This window comes from Peromyscus californicus, unplaced genomic scaffold, assembly GCF_007827085.1.
Source record: "Peromyscus californicus insignis strain IS unplaced genomic scaffold, ASM782708v3 Scaffold_15__1_contigs__length_86483966, whole genome shotgun sequence".
NCBI classification, from domain to species: Eukaryota; Metazoa; Chordata; class Mammalia; order Rodentia; family Cricetidae; genus Peromyscus; species Peromyscus californicus.
Window position 1 is genome coordinate 21,054,042 of NW_026294447.1, and position 17,193 is coordinate 21,071,234.

At 48.2% G+C, this 17,193-nt stretch overlaps 1 protein-coding gene across 3 annotated transcripts in view; it reads left to right on the top strand.

The window, feature by feature from the left end:
- Ap4s1 (adaptor related protein complex 4 subunit sigma 1) overlaps positions 1 to 14,481 on the top strand; it is a 45,349-nt gene extending 30,868 nt beyond the window's left edge. For 2 of the 3 annotated variants that reach the window (XM_052738491.1, XM_052738490.1), the window contains 2 exons: positions 5,573 to 5,584; positions 14,105 to 14,481. In XM_052738491.1, the coding sequence (XP_052594451.1) occupies positions 5,573 to 5,584; positions 14,105 to 14,233 (141 nt within the window). In that variant the 3' untranslated portion in view covers positions 14,234 to 14,481. Of the gene's footprint in view, positions 1 to 4,597; positions 4,839 to 5,572; positions 5,585 to 14,104 lie in introns of those variants that run through there. The other variant, XM_052738492.1, reaches the window with a different exon arrangement.
- Positions 14,482 to 17,193: the final 2,712 nt, after the last annotated feature.

Genomic DNA, 17,193 nt, shown 5'->3' on the forward strand with positions numbered 1-17,193 from the left:
TTACCCAATAGTCTTTAAGTTGCTATGTGACCTTGGTTCCTCTTATCTCTTCATCTGCTTGGTTGCACTGGACTGATTCTGTCCTCTTTGTGGTCCCTTAGACGTATGTTCTCCTCTGAGCCGTTAAGATTGTTATGTCCTCTGTCTTGCATATTCTGCTGTGATTCCTCCATCACTTGCCTACTCATCTTCAGCTCTGTACTCATATACTGCTTTTCCAGTGAGGGTTTCCCTGCCTTCTCTCATTTGAAATTAATGTTTCTTATCCATTTTACACCGTCCAGACATCTTTACAGCAGTTCTAGCTTGGTTTCTATCTGTGTGGTTAAAACGTTGACCAAAAGCAACTTGGTAAAGAAAGTGTTTATTTTGTCTACCGTGAAGTCAGGGCAGGGACCCAAGACAGGTCCTTAGAGGCAGGAACTGAAACAGAGGCCGTGGAAGAATGGAAGAATGCTGCTTACTGGCTCGTTCTTCATGGCTCACTGAATTTGCTTCTTTATAAAGACCAGGACTGTTTTCTCAGGTGTACCACCACCCAGAGTGGGTTGGGCCTTCACCCCATCAATAACTAATCAAGAAAAGGTCCCACAGACTTGTCCAGAAGACAGTCTGATAGAGGCAGTTCTCATTGTGGATTCCTCGTCTCAGCTCATTCTAGCTTGTGTCCAGATTACCAGCACACCTGCGTTACTTTTCTTCAAATCTCCTGTCACCATCTGAAATGTTTTTGTATTTGTTTGTTGGCAATTTCCAAACACGGGCTTCTGTGACACACAAACCACGTTCCTCATATCTTTATCTTTCGCATCAGAAAGGCCTTTTAACTTAAGAGCTAGACTGTCACTCCAAATCCTCTGGTCAGCATCCTCCTCAGTGACTGCCAAGCCTCCGTACCTCCTGCAGGAGACTTTTGGTATTGTGTCTTCAGTCCTTGGAAAGTTAGTACTTGGATGATTTTCTCATCTTCATTACCACTTTGGGTGGATCTTCGCTCTTGCCATGCCGCCTGACCACTGTCGACTCCCCAGAGCGGCTTGCTTCCTTATAGTTCTCAGAACCACAAGGATGGTGTGCACATGCACACACACACACACACACACACACACACACACACACACACACACACACACACACAGCTCTGGGCAGGTCACTTCGAATCAATCATCAATCAAGAAAATTTACCAAAGGCTTGCTGATAATGGACACATTTTCTCAATTAAAGTTCCTCTTCCCAGACAATTCTAGCTTGTGTCAGGTTGACGGAAGCCTAAGCAGCACAACCCACTCTCAGAAGACTCAGTCCCTCCATGCATGTTGCTGTCCGTCAGGACATTTTCCCTCCAGCTTGTTGTTTTTATATCCCCTCTGCTTCCCTTCCTAAGAAAACAGAACCCTTTTTACTTTTAAGAATCATTTCCGGCCGGGCGGTGGTGGCGCACGCCTTTAATCCCAGCACTCAGGAGACAGAGGCAGGCGGATCTCTGTGAGTTCGAGGCCAGCCTGGTCTACAGAGTGAATTCCAGGAAAGGCGCAAAGCAACCCAGAGAAACCCTGTCTCGAAAAACCAAAAAAAAAAAAAAAAAAAACAATCATTTCAGGCCAGGCGGTGGTGGCGCACACCTTTAATCCCAGGCAGAGGCAGGCGGATCTCTGTGAGTTCGAGGCCAGCCTGGACTACAGAGTGAGATCCAGGAAAGGCACAAAGCTACACAGAGAAACCCTGTCTCAAAAAACCAAAAAAAAAGAATCATTTCCAGCCAGGCGGTGGTGGTGCACCCCTTTAATCCCAGCACGCGGGAGGCAGAGGCAGGCCTGTTGCACTGTGTGGTGGAGGCTGGAAGACCAGGAGTCAAGGCTGTCAGCTCTATATCAAGTTCAGAGCCAGCTTGGGTGACGAGACCCCATCCCAGCAAACAAAAAGAAAATTCTTCTAATTAAATAGAGTGCAAAAGTTTATTTCTGGACCCTGATTTCTATGCCTTTGAGCATAGCATTGCTAGTACCGTACTACCCGATTAACGTAACCCTATAGTAAGTCTTTGAAACAAGAATCAGTGAAGACGGTTATGTTATAACCAGCACCAATTACAGTGCTGCTTGTATCCCAGGTGACCTGGAGCTTCGGATGTGGTCCTCTGGCCTCTGAGGCCCTAGTCCTGGGATTACAGATGAGCGCTGCCACATGTACACGGTCTGTGCAGCACCGAGGATTGAACCGAGGGCTTTGAGCATGCCGAGGAGACACTCTACCAGCTGAGTTGCATCCTAACTTAGCGTTTTCCAGCTTTACTTCATTCTGCCTGTATATAAAAACATTAGGCCGGAACTGCTGCACGCTGCACTTCCCGGCAAGTGGATGCTGCTCCGTAATTAGCAATTCTGGGTGTGCTACTACCAACAAGGCAAAACTCGGGTTTAGAAGCTGTGTGTTCTGAGATACAGTGGTTCTGTAATACCCAACATGTGAGCGGCAGAGAGAGGCAAGAGGATTGGGAGTTCAAGGTCTTTCTTGATTACATGGAGGGTTAGAAGCCAACCTAGATGACACATGACCTTGTCTCAAAAAGAGCAAGGAAATTACGTCTTTAATTTCTGTGACCTGAGGTGAATTTTAGCAGCTCCTCATGGGGAACCAGCAAGTTCTCATTGACTCCGTGCAGTGGGCCCCGGAGTCCGGCACCTTGACCAGCAGTCTAAACTTCAAAATTTCTAGAAATCCAAACTCTGGATCCCGCCCCATGCCACAGGATCAGAATCTCTGCCTGTGTCCCATCAGCCTGTGTTAGCAAGCCTTCCAGTGATTCTGATACATGCTGAAGTTTGGGAGCTGTTACCTTAATGCCTGGATGGGTGCCTTCCAGGGCTGAGAGTGGAGAAGAGATCAATCACATGATTTCCAGAGACTGGACATTCAGGGATAGAGGACAGGAGGCTGGTCTTAAATCTATGTCCGTGTTGATTGTATAGATAGAGCGGCATAGGTAAGCTATGTCTATAACCCTTCCATAGTACTAAAAACGCTGTCAGTCTGCTGTGGGCAGCTCTGAACATGCGCAGTGTGCTTGGAGTGACCAAGAAATCGAAACATCATTGAATTGTAAGGAGCTTCATTGTAAATCCCACATTTGGCTGGTGGTGGCCACATAGCAGCACAGCCTTGGCACCTGCTCCTCAAGGAGACCACTCTTGTGTTAGAAGAGACAGGTTGTAAGGCAGGCTCTGTGGTGCCCCAGGAAGCCACTTCCAGGTGCCACTACCCAGGAAGCATAGAATTTCCAAAGTGTCTTAAAGCAGGAAGAATAAAAGGAGGCCCACCCAGACACTGTTGCAAGATTTTCAAGTTATTGTTATATCCAGTTACTGAAAATATACAGCAGATGCCAAATTATAGCTGTAATTTTAGGGAGAGAGCCGGTGACTGCATAAACCACAAAAGTCAAGGTTCACATTTAACTTACGCCAGGTGACAGGGCAGGGCTTGTGCTGGACCGGGATGACCCCATTCAGGAAGCAGGAAGGTGGCGAGAGGGAGACCGTGGGGAAGAAAAGAGGACCCGACGCTCACCCAGGGGGCCCTGTTAGCTAAGATTTATTTTTAGCTTTGTAAGTTATAAGCATTTTTTTTTCTGAGCTATTTTTATCCTAGAGAGTTTCACCATCTTAAATTCGCAAATGTTTTCCATGCTGTTGCACTGAGAAAAGTGTCTCGGCATCATATTTCCAAAACCAAAAGCCAAGCTAGTTCGTTTCCGGAGGTTCCCAGTGAGAAAGGCAGCTGGGCTTCCTGCCCCACCCTGTCCCGTATGATCTTATTTCCACTTCCTGTTCCCTCTGCATAACCATTTTATTGACAAACATAAGTACAGATAAGCAGGGAAGACAGGGTGGATCTGTGGCACCCTCCATTTGCTAAGACACATATGCACACCCCAGAGTGGAGCCTAACATGGGCTCTGTGGGTGACCTGTAACAAGAAAAGTAACGAAGAGTCCCTCACTCTAAACAATGACCCTCCGTGTGGCTGCATGTCAGAAGGGGGCAGGCATGCAGGTCAGATGTTTCCATACCTTCTCTTCAGTTTAACTTAAGCCAGGTGACAGTGTGAACTGTGCACCTGAAAGTGCTCTTCGAACAGGATGTTTTCAGACTTACCTCGCCACCTGTAACTTGGGAACTTGACACCTCTCTATACATCTGCCCCGAGGATATCACTGACGGTGCTGGGAGATGGGTTCTAGGCCCCACCACACCCTTGGGGGTACCAAATCCCTGGAAGTTTAAGTCCCTATGTACAGTGGTTGGTATTTACATGTAGCCTACACACACTCCCATTAACTCTAACTCATCGAAGTTATTGGTAGCACCTAGCACAGAGTAAATGCTATATGAGTAGTTACACCTAAGAAATCATGGCAGCGTAAAAAGTGTGTATGTTCAGTACAAGCAGTTTGTTCAAGTGTTGTACAGAGTGTTTGGCTGAATTAATGGATATGGAGTCCATGAATACAAAGGACCAACTACATACCACTTTTTAACATTTATTATTATTATTATTTTGTTTTGTTTTTTGAGACAAGGTTTCTCTGTTTAACAGCTCTGGCTGTCCTGGAACTCATTTTGTAGACCAGGCTGGCCACGAACTCACAGAGATTCATCTACCGCGGCCTCCCCAGTGCTGGGATCAAAGGTGTGTGCCACCACCGCCTGACAATATTATTAAATTTTTGTAGGGCATTAAAAATGCCAGGTATGCACTGTACCTCCGAGAAGCACCCCCAAGCTTGACTAGCATTAATTAGTCATCTCCATCATCATTTGTTGATGGTTATAATCTACTTAACCTCCCCGCCTTGGTAGATTCTTGGGTCATTGTTTGCTATTGATAACTCTGACTATCCTGTTACTCTCCTGTCTGCTTCAGAGAAACTTCTAGAAGTCAGTGGATACAAAAAGAAGGCGTATGACTGAGGCTTCTGACATATGTATCAGATTACCCACCATCGACAAAGGCTGCGTTAGTTTATTATTCCCCACACTTACTTTTCCCTTGTTTTTGTTTCGTTCGGTGTTTGGAGACAGGATCTTACTCTGTTAGCCTGGGCAGGCCTGAGTTTGTGGCAACCCTCCTGCCTCAGCTTCCCAAGCTTCTGGGCATGAGCCCCCCAGCCCAGCCCCTGCTCTGCTTTCTGACCCCGAAAATTCCTCCACCCTGCCGCTTTCTTTTCCTTTCCCTTTAGCACAGTTTCCAGCACAGGGCTCCAGCGCAGGGCTCCAGCGCAGGCTCCAGCGCAGGGCTCCAGCGCAGGGCTCCAGCGCAAGGCTCCAGCGCAGGCTCCAGCGCAGGGCTCCAGCGCAGGGCTCCAGCGCAGGCTCCAGCGCAGGCTCCAGCGCAGGGCTCCAGCGCAGGGCTCCAGCGCAGGCTCCAGCGCAGGGCTCCAGCGCAGGGCTCCAGCAGGTAGAGGAGCCCACATGCTGCTTCCAGGCTTGGCGGCAGAGCAGTCCCTGTCTGCTCAGGTGACAGTGCTCTCTGGGGCCACCTTCTTATGTGCGTTTTTGTTTTCTTTTTCAGAGTGAACTAGATGTATCCTTTTTCAGAACATTTTTCCATGGTATGTGGCAAAGCCCGCTCTAGGTGTAATCAGGTAAGTGCCATCGCACAGGAAGGTGATTTGGCAGAATCCAGGACACCACTCACCTGTGACCCTGCCGAGGCAGCCCCACAGCAGGTGGTTCACTGTCAACCCTCCCCTTTCAGAGACAATGCTTTGTAAGATCCCTTTTTCTTTTTCTCCAAACAAAGTAATGAGGTGGCGGTATTCAAAAATAGCTATTACATGGGGCTGGAGAGTTGGCTCAGCGGCTAGGAGCACTGGCTGCTCTTCCAGAGGACCCGGGTTCAATTTCCAGTGCCCACATGCAGCTCACAACTGTCTGTAACTCCAAGATCTGACACCCTCACACAGACATACACATAGGCAAAACATCAATGCACATAAAAGAAAAATAAATTGTATGTTTAAAAATATAACTATTACATATTGATTTAGCTTACCCATATCAGATAGGTTTGTTCAAAACGTGTGTCCCACAGGAAAAGTGCTTTTCTCAGGGAGACTGAATTTCAGGGTAAGTCCCCAGAATCCCCTCATGAACAGAAGGTGGAATTCTGGGGGATGACCTGGAGGGTTAAAGTCATTACCTGGCTTATGTTTATTTCTTTTTATAGCAGAAAAAGTTCTTTTTTTCTCTCTCTCTCTCTCTCTTAAATCAAATCTGTCTCTGGGACTGGGGATGCAGCCCCATGGCAAAGCACCTGCTTAGCATGTGCTTGGCCCATGACTCAGTCCCAGCACCTAACAACAAAACAAGCTTTCCCAGGAACCCAGATGTGGGCAGGCACTCACCAGGCTTTTTACAAGTCTCTACAAGTATAATATGTTGACTTCTTTTTTGTTTTGTTTTGTTTTGTTGTTGTTTTTCGAGACAGGGTTTCTCTGTGTACCTTTGGAACCTGTCCTGGATCTCGCTCTGTAGCCCAGGCTGGCCTCCAACTCACAGAGATCCGCCTGTCTCTGCCTCCCAAGTGCTGGGATTAAAGGCGTGCACCACCACTGCCAGGCTGATATGTTGACTTCTAAGATTATTTTTCTCCAAAAACCTGCCCGCCTTTGGGCTGGAGAAACGGCTCTGTGGTTCAGAGTACCTATTGCTCCTGAGAGAACCTGAGTTTGGCTCAGAGCCCCACACCAGGCGGCTCCCACCTGCCTGTCACTGCCGTTCCAAGGGTCCCAATGCCCTCTTCTGGACTCCTCAGCCACTGAGCACATGCAGTGAGCCAATGCACATAAACAGGCTGGACACGGTGGCGCACACCTTTAATCCCAGCACTCAGGAGGCAGAGACAAGCGGATCTCTGTGAGTTCGAGGCCAGCCTGGGCTACAGAGTGAGTTCTAGACCAGGCAGTGCCACATGGTGAGACACTGAAAACAAAAATATAAAACAATAAATAAACTCACTCATACACATACACCCAAAGTAAAACAAATATTTTATTAAAAAATCTGCCTATCACTTGAAACTGATAAAGACAGCCTTTGAAAACATATTTGGCTTAACTCTAAAATAATTATGATTGTTTATTTATGTATAATATTAGCAGGTAACAGATCTATGAGTTACAACATGTGTGTGTGTGTGTGTGTGTTTATGTGCAGTATGTACACAGTAGATACCACTGCTCAGAATCGGTATTTGTTTGCGTCAGCACACTCTTCTGGAGCAATAGCCATTTGCTCTTGTGGGAAGAACTGGTCATAGTCACATCTAAGGAGAGGTGGTTGGTCTCTAGTGGCAAGTGACCCAAATCTATGATCCTAAGAGATCGAAGACCAGACAGCGTGTGTGACATTTTTTTTTTAAATATTTATTTTATGTGTGGAGGTGTTCTACATCATGTTTGTCCATGCCTGGTGCCCTTGGAGGCCAGAAGAAGGGGTCAGGTCCCCTGAACTAGAGTTGCAGGTGGTTGTGATCTGCCAGGTAGGTGCTGGGAATCGAACCCAGATCTACAGAAAGAGCAGCAGTGCTCCTAACCACAGAGCCATCTCTCCAGCCCCGTGACATTCTATCTTAATTAAGCCATTTAAAGCAATTCAAAATAAATCTGTTTTTAATTGGACAGGGGAGTTAAAAAAAAGCTTTTAAAAAATATTTTAAAAGTCATGAAAATGGCAAGAGCTAGCAGACACCGCTGGAGTTAAAAACTCAAGACCCACCTCTGGCCTTGCCACTAACTGCGGGTTGTATTGAGCAGACACATTTATTTCGGAGGAATAATTAGGCTAGAGGAGCTTCAGCACCCTCTCAGCCTAGACTGGGATCTTGCCATGGTTCCAGGTGACAGAACTGAGTGATCTGACACTTAGTGAAGGGCTTCTTCCATGTCCAGCCGTCAAAGGGTGGCCGTCAAGCGGCAGGGTGTGTATTGGAGTCGCACTGGTTGTGTTGGAGTAGCTTATGCTAACTAGCGTTCAGTGGGAAGACGGGCAGGCGTGTTCTCTCTGTAGACTTCTGGAATGATCGGCCTTCTAGTTGCAGCTTATTTTCCATACCAAGACCCACAGTTTGTGGTTTTTTTCTCCTCCTTTGCCTTCGTGTTGTTGCTGTGTTTGTTCGTTTGTTTGTTTGTTGAGACAGGGTCTCTCTATGTAGCCCTGGCTGATCTCGAACCTGCTATGACCTGGAACACACAGAGATGCACCTGCCTCTGCCTCCACGTGCTGGGATTAAAGGTGGGCGCCACACCTGGTCCACCTGCTTTCATTTCACCTTTCTTTCCTACGTTGTCTGTTTCAGTCCAGAGGAACTTCTCTTAAAATGTTACTATCCCCGGAACCATTCGAAAAACAGCAAATTCAAAACTCAGGACTGACTCGCCTCACACATGGCTCTCTTCAGCCATCTGCCCCAGAGGGCCTGTACAGAGAGAGACTCCTGTGGCAGGGAATCAGCAGTCCATGGAGACTGCACCCTAGTTCCTGCCTTCCGTGGGGAGGGCGACCTTCTCCAGCCCGCTCTTCAGTGCCACGCAGCGACCGCTTCCAGGCATGTGCCCTAGAGCCGCCAGGTTGAAACAGGCGCTTGTCACACTTGCCACCTGCTTCTCCCAACACTCAGAGCCCACAGTCTTTGGAGTGCTGAGTGTAAGAAAGTCTTCCTGGGCCGGGCGGTGGTGGCGCACGCCTTTAGTCCCAGCACTCTGGAGGCAGAGGCAGGTGGATCTCTGTGAGTTCAAGGCCAACCTGGTGTACAGAGAGAGTTCCTAGACAGCCAGGGCTGTTACACAGAGAAACCCTGTCTTGAGGTCAGAGCCTTGGGAAGTTCTCAAGAAGCCCCGTGCAAGGCCAACTCGGATCACTTACATTTCTCTCCAGTACACGCTGCTCTACTACTTCCAGCCGAGACTTCCAGAACAAGACAGATGGGATTTAAACAGAAGAGACCCACGCAGGAGAAATCGTTCAGGAACTCTGGCTTGTTGAAACCCTTCTTTCCAGTACGTGGAACCTCTTGGTGCGGTGGTGCCTGGTGGGCAACCTGCCCACTTGAGACAGAGCACCTCAGTGACCTAAGTCGCCCCCATGGGGAATAAGCCTATCCCCCCACCGCACCTCCGCAACCAGGCTCTTCTTCACTCACCCCGTCCCAGGCCTGGGAGCAGGGCTAGGCAAACAGGAGGGTAGCCGTGCTGCCCGTATATGGACACAGGAGGAAAGCCCGTAGCTGCCTGGCATCCTTACAGTGTCCTTTTATGCTCCCTCCCACACAAATAGGAGGTAGCCCAGAACCCCGAAGGTTTGATTTAGAGGACACTTATCCTGCTCTCGGAAAGATGAAGTCCAAGGCCAGCTTGGGCTACATAGGGGTGGATGAATGAATGGATGGATGGACAGACAGACAGACAGTATTTGGTTTTGGTTTTTCAAGACAGGATTTGTCCGTGTAGCCCTGACTGACCTGGAACTCTTTATCTGTAGACCAGCCTGGCCTCAAACTCAGAGACCTGCCTCCCTCTGCCTCACTATGATGATGGATATTTCTGTTTTTATACAACTGATGAAATAGGCCATGATCTCTGAGACTCTATTTATTTATCTATTTATTCATTTTCAAAACAGGGTTTTTCTGTGTAGCCCTGGCTGTCCTGGAACTTGCTCTGTAGACCAGGCTGGCCTCGAACTCAGAGATTTGCCTGCCTCTGCCTCCCAAGCGCTGGGATTAAAGGCGTGGACCGGCTGACGGTTCTCTAGAACATGCTCTTATTTTATAAGCCCATAAAGCCCCAAAGCCACTGACCCACACTCCAGGCTGCTGTGGTTTGCAAGGCCACCTGTTCCACGCGCTCCTTATGATCACAGAGCTGGGGGCATAAGGAATGACGTCAGCATTGCAGTCTCTGAGTCTGCCACCCTCTAGCAGAGCACATCCCTCATGATGACAGCTTGCGGGCCACCCTGATCAGTGCCTGGCACCACTGAGATTCGTGGACATGCTGTAGTACTTGAGACCCAGAGCTCAGCTCTAGTTAAGTTTCTTCACTAACATCTTAAAAGCCTGTGTCCATCACAGGCCCGGAACCCAGCGGAGAATACTCCCACAGGTGCTCACCTCAGCCCGGTGGGATGAGAAACGGCAAAGCCATTTGTTCAAACAAGGACTGTGGAGACAGCGGCCAGGTGAGCAGGCATGGCGCAGGGTTGCCATCCCAGTGCGGACTCTCAGCTTCCCAGTGAGCCCCCCGGAGCTCCTCCAGCCAACACTGAGAGGCTCAGACAGGATCCTTCTCAAGGGGTCTGCATCCCCCTGAGAAAGGGATGTGAATGGCAGATCCAAGAGTCCGCTTCCTGCCTCCTCCGACTCCCATAATCTTCTTACTTTTGTATCTCCTTTGTTTTTGTGGTTAGTTAGTTAGTTACAGGATTAGTTAGTTAGTTAGTTAGTTAGTTAGGGGGGACAGGCTCTGCAGCCTAGGCTGGCCTCAACTTGTGGCAGTCCTCCTCAGCCTCCCAAGTACTGAGATCACGGAGTGAGTCCCCACATCCAACTCTTAGGTGGATGGCCTACTCACTTTGTCCCTTGTGTCTTGGTTATTTTACTCAACAATCCTAACAGCAAGTTATGAGAAGCAACTGGAGTTAGGGCTCACTAGTCCTCGTGTGGCTCACTGGGGTAACCTCAGCCTAGCATTCCTAAGACTCTGGGTTCAGTGCCAGCAAAGCGAGCGAGAAGGAAGTACAGACAGACCTAGACGTTCAGACTTAAAAATGTTTTTGATCTATTTTATGTGTATGGATGCTTTGTCTGTCTGTATGACTGTGTGCCACATGCGTGACTAGTGCCCAAGGAGTCCGGAAGAGGGTGTCGGATCTCCGCAACTGGAGTTACAGATGGTTGTGAGCTGCCATGTGGGTGTTTATAACTGCTGAGCCATCTCTCCGGTTCTCCAGAGTTGGCCATTTTCGTGTCTAGGCGGGGCTCTGCCTTGTGGTGGTTCTGAAAGTTCTGTTTGACTCTGGTTTACTCTGTTCTCTCACTTATTAAAGGACTATTAACCCACCACATTGATATAAAAAGACCATGTAGGGCTGGGTAGGGTGTCTCACACCTGTATTCCAGCACTGGGAAGGTGGAGGTAGGGGGGTCAGGAGTTCAGGGCCATCTTCAACCACCATAACAAGGGCAAGGCCAGTCAGACTACCTAAGATCCTGTCTCAAGGAAAACAAAATAACATCATGTGAGAAGCATGTTTTAGGAGGTGGAGATAAAAATGCTTGTGTAAGACACATCTGATGTTCCATCCAGTCTGCCCTCCATAGAAATCCCACAAGGTTGGGTTTCTAGGTTGAGAAACATGGGCTTTGGTAAATGTGTTCCTTGGGAAGTTGTTTGTGGTTTTCGGGGTCAGTCATGTTCAACCTAGCCTGCAGGAAGTTCTTTCCCTAATCACTTGAATTAATAGACCCACAGTCCAGTCTCTTCTTGCTTCCTCCTGTTCTAAACGTCAGAGCTAAAGTATTTGCCTGTTTATTGCCTTGAGGCTTGGCATATATGATACTTTTTTGGTCCCTGGCCTATGGCCCAAATGCCACTAACCTTGGCTCTACCAGTGTGTACAAGTTGCTCATAAACCAAATCAAGACGTGAACAGCTGGATTCTTATTTTAAAGGAGTCATGTGATGGGGGAGCATCAGCTTTCAGGCCTTTGCTTCGAATTGGGATCCGGTCTATGGTTTGCTCATGTAGAACCGGGTGATGATTAGGGTTTGAGCCAGATACACAGATAGGCAGTCACATGGCCACAGTACAGAGTGACCTCACTGCCTAACTCGCGTTTCCAGGAGGTTGGGAAAGTCAGGCTTGCCAAAGGACCTTGTCCTTGCAATGTGGGGGTGTGAGTAATAAATAATCACTTGAATTTCAAAACAGTCAGGCAGCTGCTCAAGGGGCACCTGGACAATGTCGTTTATTTGCTGAAGATGGGAGAGTTTGACCAGTGAACCAATTAAACAGATAAAGTTAGGTTTCCTCCTATCTCAAAGAAGATCAAAGACAGAGAAGTCGCTAAGGCTTCCACTGCCCTCAGTGCCTACCCAGAGGGCTCCAGGGTCTTTTTCTTTCGGCCCCCTGTGCTGCTTAATCCCTTTTTATTTTTGAGACGGGCTGTTATGTATCCCAGGCAGACCTGTAACTTGCCATGTAGCCAAAACTTGCCTTGAGCTTCTGATCCTCCTGTCCTTACCCCCCCCCCCCCCCCCCCCCCCCCCCCCCCCCCCCCCCCCCGACCAAGAGCTGAGATCACAGGTATGCATTCCTACACCTTGTTTATGGGGTGCTGGGGATCAAACACAGGACCTCACACCTGCTAGGCCGGCACTGCCCGCTGAGCCGTATCCCCAGTCAGCCCCTCAGCTCTGTCTTTCTGTCTCCCTGGCTGCGTTCCCACTGTCTCAGCCTGTAAACTCTGGCCGCTGGTTCAGTTGAGCAGGGTTGAGTCTAACGTTCATCCCAGTCCTACTTTGGTCTGGGACAAAGCAATCATCTATATAATTGGAAGACATTATTAATAGGTATATCAGAGCAAAGCTTTTTTTTTTTTTTTTCTGGGTCACTTCAGGACAGTTCCCATCGGCTCCTGAAAAAGTGTATTCTGCTAGTGGGCTATTTGCACAGAACTTAATGAGATGTTAACAGAGTATAATGGAAACTGAATCTCATTCACAGGTTGTCCCATTCTCTGTAGACAGACTTCACTGAGCAAATACAATAGAGACTTTAGACATCAGGAATTGAACAAAATCAGGTTATAATTTGTTTTGTAAAGATTCATAATTACAAACTCACTGGCGTGTCTATTCAATCACCCACTTGTCAAATGGAGTTTGTCTATTTGAAACAGCTGTCTCTTTCTTTTCAGACAGCTCTTTAAAACCAGAATCTCAGGTTTCAGATGGAAAATTAAGAAACATTTAAGGATTGCGGCCATCTTGCTCCACAGTTAGACACCCAGATGAATGTGTTCTCAGGAGTATGGCTCTTTCTGGTTTCTCACTGCCCAGTGCCCTCTTCTTCCCATACAGAGACTAGTTTTCCAGTAAGTGTTCCACCACGTTAAGCCTTCATCATCCAAAAGTGTTGGAACTCTCCATTTGTGAAACTCACAACTTCCGTCCTTGGGGAGTGTAGTTAGCATGCCTCCCCTCCTTTATGCCTTTCTTTCTCCTCTGGACTATTTTTCTTCTGCCAGGCAGAGAAGACAGCTGACACAGGCCCAGGAGGGTGCTTGTGGGTAGGTACAGCCCTGGGGGCTGAGGTGCAGGCCCAGGAGGGTGCTTGTGGGTAGGTACAGCCCTGGGGGCTGAGGTGCAGGCCCAGGAGGGTGCTTGTGGGTAGGTACAGCCCTGGGGGTGAGGGATGGTGTTGATTTGGAGCCCCCGGCTCCTCAAGAGAAGCCTGGAGAACAGAGCAGTCAGTGCAGCCCAGATCTGGCTTTTACCAGTCCTGTGACCTCGGCCAAAGACTTTAGACATTTGCTTCTGTGTAAATGGGGATTGTAGAGAAGACTGAGATAATATATTAACACTTTTGTCACAATGCCTTGAGCATAGTGAGCATTTCAGCATACATTGTGTTATTACTGAGGTCAAGTCGTTTTCTTGCTGAAACGTTACTTGCTGTGTTCTCTGGCATGTAATAATAGTTTCTAGCCCACTTTGGTAACAAAATGGGCCGTTCTGGATTGGGATGTTGCTCAGGACTAGAGTGCTGCCTAACGTGCAAAGCCCTGAGTTCCATCCTGAGCACAGATACATACATACACACACACAGATAATTTAAGGAGCTGTTTCATTTCAATATCTACTTATTGAACTTGCTTAGCCAAGGTAAATCTAGGTATGTACATGTTTATGAAGGTAACCTTTACTAAGGATTTAAAAAACAAAACTCATGTTTAGGCTTATTTACCAGGAAAATACCAGGCTAAGCCATGTTACTATTTCTATTTGTCAATTCTCAAGCTAATTTCCTTAACAGAACCTAGATAATGTTTAATTTGGATAAAGTCCACATCATTTTGGATGAGATGCTGTTAAACGGCTGCATTGTGGAGACGAACAGATCCAGAATCCTTGCCCCGCTCCTGATTCTGGACAAGATGGCAGAAAGCTGAAGACGGCCACATGAGGTCTGCGTGGGTGACCACCACGGAAGACACCGCCACCGCAACGACCTTCCGGAAGCTCGCTAGCTGTTTCCCATCATCGTACAAAGACATTTTCTCTCCTAAGAGCGCCAGGATTTCACCTGGTCACTGTAAGCCTGCTTCTCCTTCTGCAGGAACAGCAGGGTTGTAGCGGGAAGTTGTGTAGTGTGGCAGTTGTCCATCAGCCAATAAACTTCAAAGTGACTTGACTATGACATTTGAGTAAAGTTTTTCTGCTCCCTATCTCCTTCCTCAAAGCCTCAAGCACTCTCACACTGTGCTACATAGCCCTAGGCACCCCCCCCCTTTCCTTGATTGTGTGTGTGTGTACATGTTTGTGCAGAGACCAGAGGTCAGCCTTGGTGTCTTCCTCAGTTGCTTCTCCTGTATTTCAAATATAGTTCCAACTTAGTCTTTGAGAACTTCATATGTGTAATGTATTTGATCATATCCACCCCGCACTCACCATCTTTTGAGACAGGCTTTCACTGACCCGGGGAGCTCACTGATTGGGCTAGACTGGCTGGCCAGCATGTGCTGTTCTACCCGACTCTTTTTCTCGGGACAGGGTTTCTCTGTGTAGCTTTGGAGCTCCTGGAACTCACTCTGTAGCCCAGGCTGGCCTCGAACTCACAGAGATCCGCCTGCCTCTGCCTTCCCAGTGCTTGGATTAAAGGCGTGTGCCGCCACCGCCTGGCTTCCACCCAACTTTTTGCTTTTGCCATGCAGACTACAGAACACAGAGCTGTTTATCTGTGCACACTGCTGTGGAGGGTGGTGTGCAGCGGAGGAAGAACTATCTAGGCCCTGTGCGGCCCTCCAAGAGTTCTTCCAGCTGTATGAGTCCTCCATGAAGCACGGTGCTGTTCTCATGTAAGGATGGGGAGAGGAGGGGCTCTCTTTTCTAAAATTCTACATAGAGATTTTAACGTCTGAATCCAGGAAGACCAGAACACTAGTCATATTAGACTTCAAAAGCCAAACGGTTGTTGTCCTGCACTCATCTGGACAGGCCCAGGGAAGGCTTCTGGCCCGTGGAGACAACACACAATGTGTTTGTTATGAAGTCGTCAGGATCTGGGGAAAGCCCCACCTAGATCAAAGACCTTCGAGGTCTTGCCGAGACACCGCAGCAGCGGCGGCAGCAGCAGCGGCAGGGAACCACTGGCCTAGTTGGTAGGCACTTAATCAGTAGCACATGGAAGAAACTGCCGAAACTGGTACACCAGCAGCAGCTAGGGAGTGAGCAAAATTAACTTCTGGGTCACGCTAAAATAGTCGGTGAATTATATCTTGGCACAGATTTTAGGACCTTTAGAGAATATTGAAGTTTAAAAATATTAAGTAGATACCATAGGAAATACACTGACGAGCTTAACTGTATTTGGAGACCCCGGTACGTCTGACAGCACCTGAGTCAAAGTGAGCTGTGCTGTGGCTGTGGCTGTGCTGGCTGTGGCTGTGGCTGTGGGTGTGCTGTGGCTGTGGGTGTGGCTGTGGCTGTGCTGTGGCTGTGCTGTGGCTGTGGGTGTGCCGTGCTGTGGGTATGCTGTGCTGTGGCTGTGGGTGTGCTGTGGCTGTGCTGTGCTGTGGCTGTGTTGTGGGTGTGGCTGTGCTGTGGGTGTGGGTGTGCTGTGGCTGTGGCTGTGCTGTGGCTGTGGCTGTGCTGTGGGTGTGGGTGTGCTGTGGGTGTGGCTGTGCTGTGGGTGTGGGTGTGCTGTGGGTGTGCTGTTGTGACTGTGTTGTGGCTGTGTTGTGACTGTGCTGTGGCTGTGGGTGTGCTGTGCTGTGCTGTGGCTGTGGGTATGCTGTGTTGTGACTGTGCTGTGACTGTGCTGTGGCTGTGCTGTGGCTGTGCTGTGGCTGTGGCGTGGCTGTGGTGCTGGGCAGCCACCCCCCTTCAGCTGAGTGCCTGCAGCGACTTTTGACTCTCCCGGCAGAGCCGATCTGCTCAGAACGTCAGATAACCCACTGAAGCAGTAGTACAAAGGCAACCCCACATGGTCCATAACTGAAAGAACATGACTGTTCTAATGGAAACTATGGACATGTCAGGGCTGGGGTGTCGGCAGGATGCTTGCCCAGCATACATGAGGCACAGGTTTGAGCCCTAGCACTCCATAAAGCAGGCTTGGTGGCGCATGCCTGTAATCCCGACACTGGGGAGCCAGAAGTTCAACATCATTCTTGACTATATTCAGTTTGAGACCAGCCTAAGTCAGCCATCTTGAAAAAAGGTATTAATAAGATACTTTTACTTGCATTTCCAACCATCTAAAAACCTGGGGTCAGTGAGTAAAGGCACTTGTCCCCAAGCCTGGTGACCTGAATGTGATTTCTAGGACACATGGTAGGAAAAAACCAGCTCCCTTTTTCTTTTTCTTTTTTTTTTCTATAACTTTAGTTTTATTTTCATCTTATTTATTTATTTATTTATTTATTTATTTATTTATTTATTTATTTATTTATTTTTGAGACAGGGTCTCACTCTGTAGCTGTTCCCTTTTTCTTTTAGATAAGATTTCACTGGCTGCCCTGGATGGAACTCACAGAGATCCACCTGCCTCTGCAATTAATGGTTTAACAGTGTGGGTCACCACACTCAGCTGGAGGAAACTGCCACTTACAAATTGTACCTCTGTACGTGTGTCGTGGTACATACACTATTCTCCCTCATTCCCATGTGTGTGCCGTGGTACATACACTACACCCCCCCTCCCCAATCCTATATGTATGCCATGGTACGTGCATTATCCACCCCTCCCAAATCAGTGTTTAAAAACAAGACAAACCATTTTAAGATCACACTTACCTCGTGGTTAATAAGAACAGTGAGTCAGCAGACCATGATCTGCTACCCCACCACCAAATGGCCTTCCCAAAAGCTCACCACTTACAAGGTTTTTTTTCCCTTGTTTAAAAATTTA